Consider the following 2,312-nt stretch of genomic DNA (forward strand, 5'->3'; position numbering starts at 1 on the left):
ACACAGTAGGACCCTATTGGTGGCACATTATATCCTATTTATGGCACATTAGTCATTGACAGTACCCTTGCGACGCTTTATCTGCCATCATGGGCCATGGAGGATCTTTATCCTTTTATCCTATTGATGGCTTAATAGGACCCTGTTGATGACGTAATAATATATATGGAACATTAAGCGTCAACAGTGTCCTGTCGACACTCTATGTGCCATCACCGGCTCTGGAGAATCTTCATCCTTTTATTCTGTTTGATGGTATAATAGTATCCTATTGATCAAACACAAGGAGTTGACAGTATCCTTCCGTCGTCTTATGTGCTATAAATGGCTTTGGTGGGTCTTTACCCTTAATTTATATTGTTCATGTAATTCGGTTGCAGTTTCATACCATGCAATGTCTCTGCCCTTGAATAGACACCACTGCTTGTTCATTTACAACGAAATGGAAATTAGAAAATATGGCGTCATTTTCCAGTAGGACGATAAAAATTAGCTGAAGAAACTTTTTTTCACCAATAATAATAAAAATCCAAACATTGTTGCCTTGTACATCACGATGTGTAAAAAGTAGAATTATCCCCATGGATGTTACTAAGAAACAGCTTTTTAGTATTTGTTTATATTTTCCCTTTTTCATTTTTCCCCACTTTCATTTCCCATTTAATTTTTTTATTTGTGGTTTTTTCCCTTTTCTTGTTTTCCTTTTTCTGTTTGGTCTATTTTGGGTTACTTTGTTTTTCCCTTTTCTTCTTTTCTTTCTCGTTGATAAAGGCTTCCAAACGTGAAGCTGAAATATTCAGAATTTTATTATATTGGAGAAAAAAAGTTTTTGTTTTTTTCCATTACCTTATTGGAAAATTTTACCAGTTTTTCTATATTTTCGCTTCTCTTCACTGTGAATAATTTTCCTCTCTTATCACCTACTTCCGTACTGATGAAAGTCCATATCCCTTGTAGCCAGCTTTACAGTAAGTGGGTGTCAGTTCGTATTATTCCACATTATTTCATTCGTTATTCCACGTATTCCACATAAGTTTATACGTTTTACTATTATTTCCTATATGTTTTCTGGTATTATGTCATATGAGGTCTTGTATCGTTTCAAATTTTGTATTTAAAAATTTTAATAATTCCTGTCTCCTCTCATTTTCATATCACATCCCATATTAAATTTTGACAATACTGTTGACCCAATGTTACTATTTCTAATTTTGCTTGTTAAATATTCTTCATTATTAATTATAGTTTATTATAATAATAATAATTACTTCTTGTATTATATAGAATTGTTTTATGTTACATTATCGGACTATTACTATATTACTTAATAATTATATTCAATTTTTTTTATTTTATAGTGTTAATTATTTCTTATTTCTTTATTATTAACATTTCTTGTTTTTTAGTTCTATCATAACCTTAGTTTTAATCATTGATAATTATGTTACTTGTATGCAATCAATGGTATCTGTAATTCATATTGTTAAAATTCTAATTTTACAGTGATGTAAAATTTGATTTAAAAGTGATGTACTTTTTTGATTAAAAGTGATGTACTCTAATTTGATGTAAAAGTGAAATAAAATTGTGTTTCGCATATTTCTAAGTTTTTGGCGTAAATAGCCAAACAGAAAGTACACAAAAAAAGAAATATGACCCATTTTTAAACTGAAAATTAGTCAAAAAATTAAAATTTTAATTTTTCGTACGTTGTTTGTAGAATTGTAAAGTTTTCTGTTTAGAAACTAAACGTTTGGAAATTTTGATTCAACTTGTACTCTCTTTTCAAGTCCCATTATTGTGTCAGTATTTTTCTAAATTTTTTTCATAAAATTCAAATCGTCCTCGTAAACATGGGTGGACAGAGGTCTAGCTTTAAGAAGAAGCAAATAATTTTTACAAAATGTGTTTTTGTGGTCAAGCAGTAAGGTGCCTTCTTTTATGTTCGCGCTTTTTTCTTGCCCTGGGCAACTTTCAGACAGCCCAATTTAAAGAAGTAGGTGGTGTTAGCTCGCGAGTTTTTTTTTTTAAGTCTATATGTCTTCACTGCCCTTTTAGGAGATCCGTTTGATAAGTCCAAGAGGGATAAGCGAACCCTTTGTTGACAGGCAATTTATTAGCTTTTCTTTAGAAATTCAAGAAAATTCCAGGAGGGAGGGGTCAGAAGCATAAAAACAAACACACAAATCTTATTTTTTTAAATAATTTTCTTTTAGGGATCTCTTAGTCGCATAGAATGATACAGGGGAGAGACGATGATGATGAACAGCCCTTCCCTTCTCAAAAACAAATATTATCTTATCTGTTGTGTT

General features: G+C 31.0%; 1 protein-coding gene across 1 annotated transcript in view; it reads right to left on the reverse strand.

Annotated features, from left to right (window-relative positions):
• Nucleotides 1-716: 716 nt before the first annotated feature.
• LOC136040705 (glutathione peroxidase 7-like) overlaps nt 717-2,312 on the reverse strand; it is a 6,905-nt gene continuing 5,309 nt past the window's right edge. Inside the window, exon 3 of the mRNA XM_065725006.1 lies at nt 717-787. Coding sequence (XP_065581078.1) covers nt 717-787 — 71 coding nt within the window. The remainder of the gene's footprint in view (nt 788-2,312) is intronic.

The sequence above is a fragment of the Artemia franciscana genome, chromosome 21 (assembly GCF_032884065.1).
Source record: "Artemia franciscana chromosome 21, ASM3288406v1, whole genome shotgun sequence".
NCBI classification, from domain to species: domain Eukaryota; kingdom Metazoa; phylum Arthropoda; class Branchiopoda; order Anostraca; family Artemiidae; genus Artemia; species Artemia franciscana.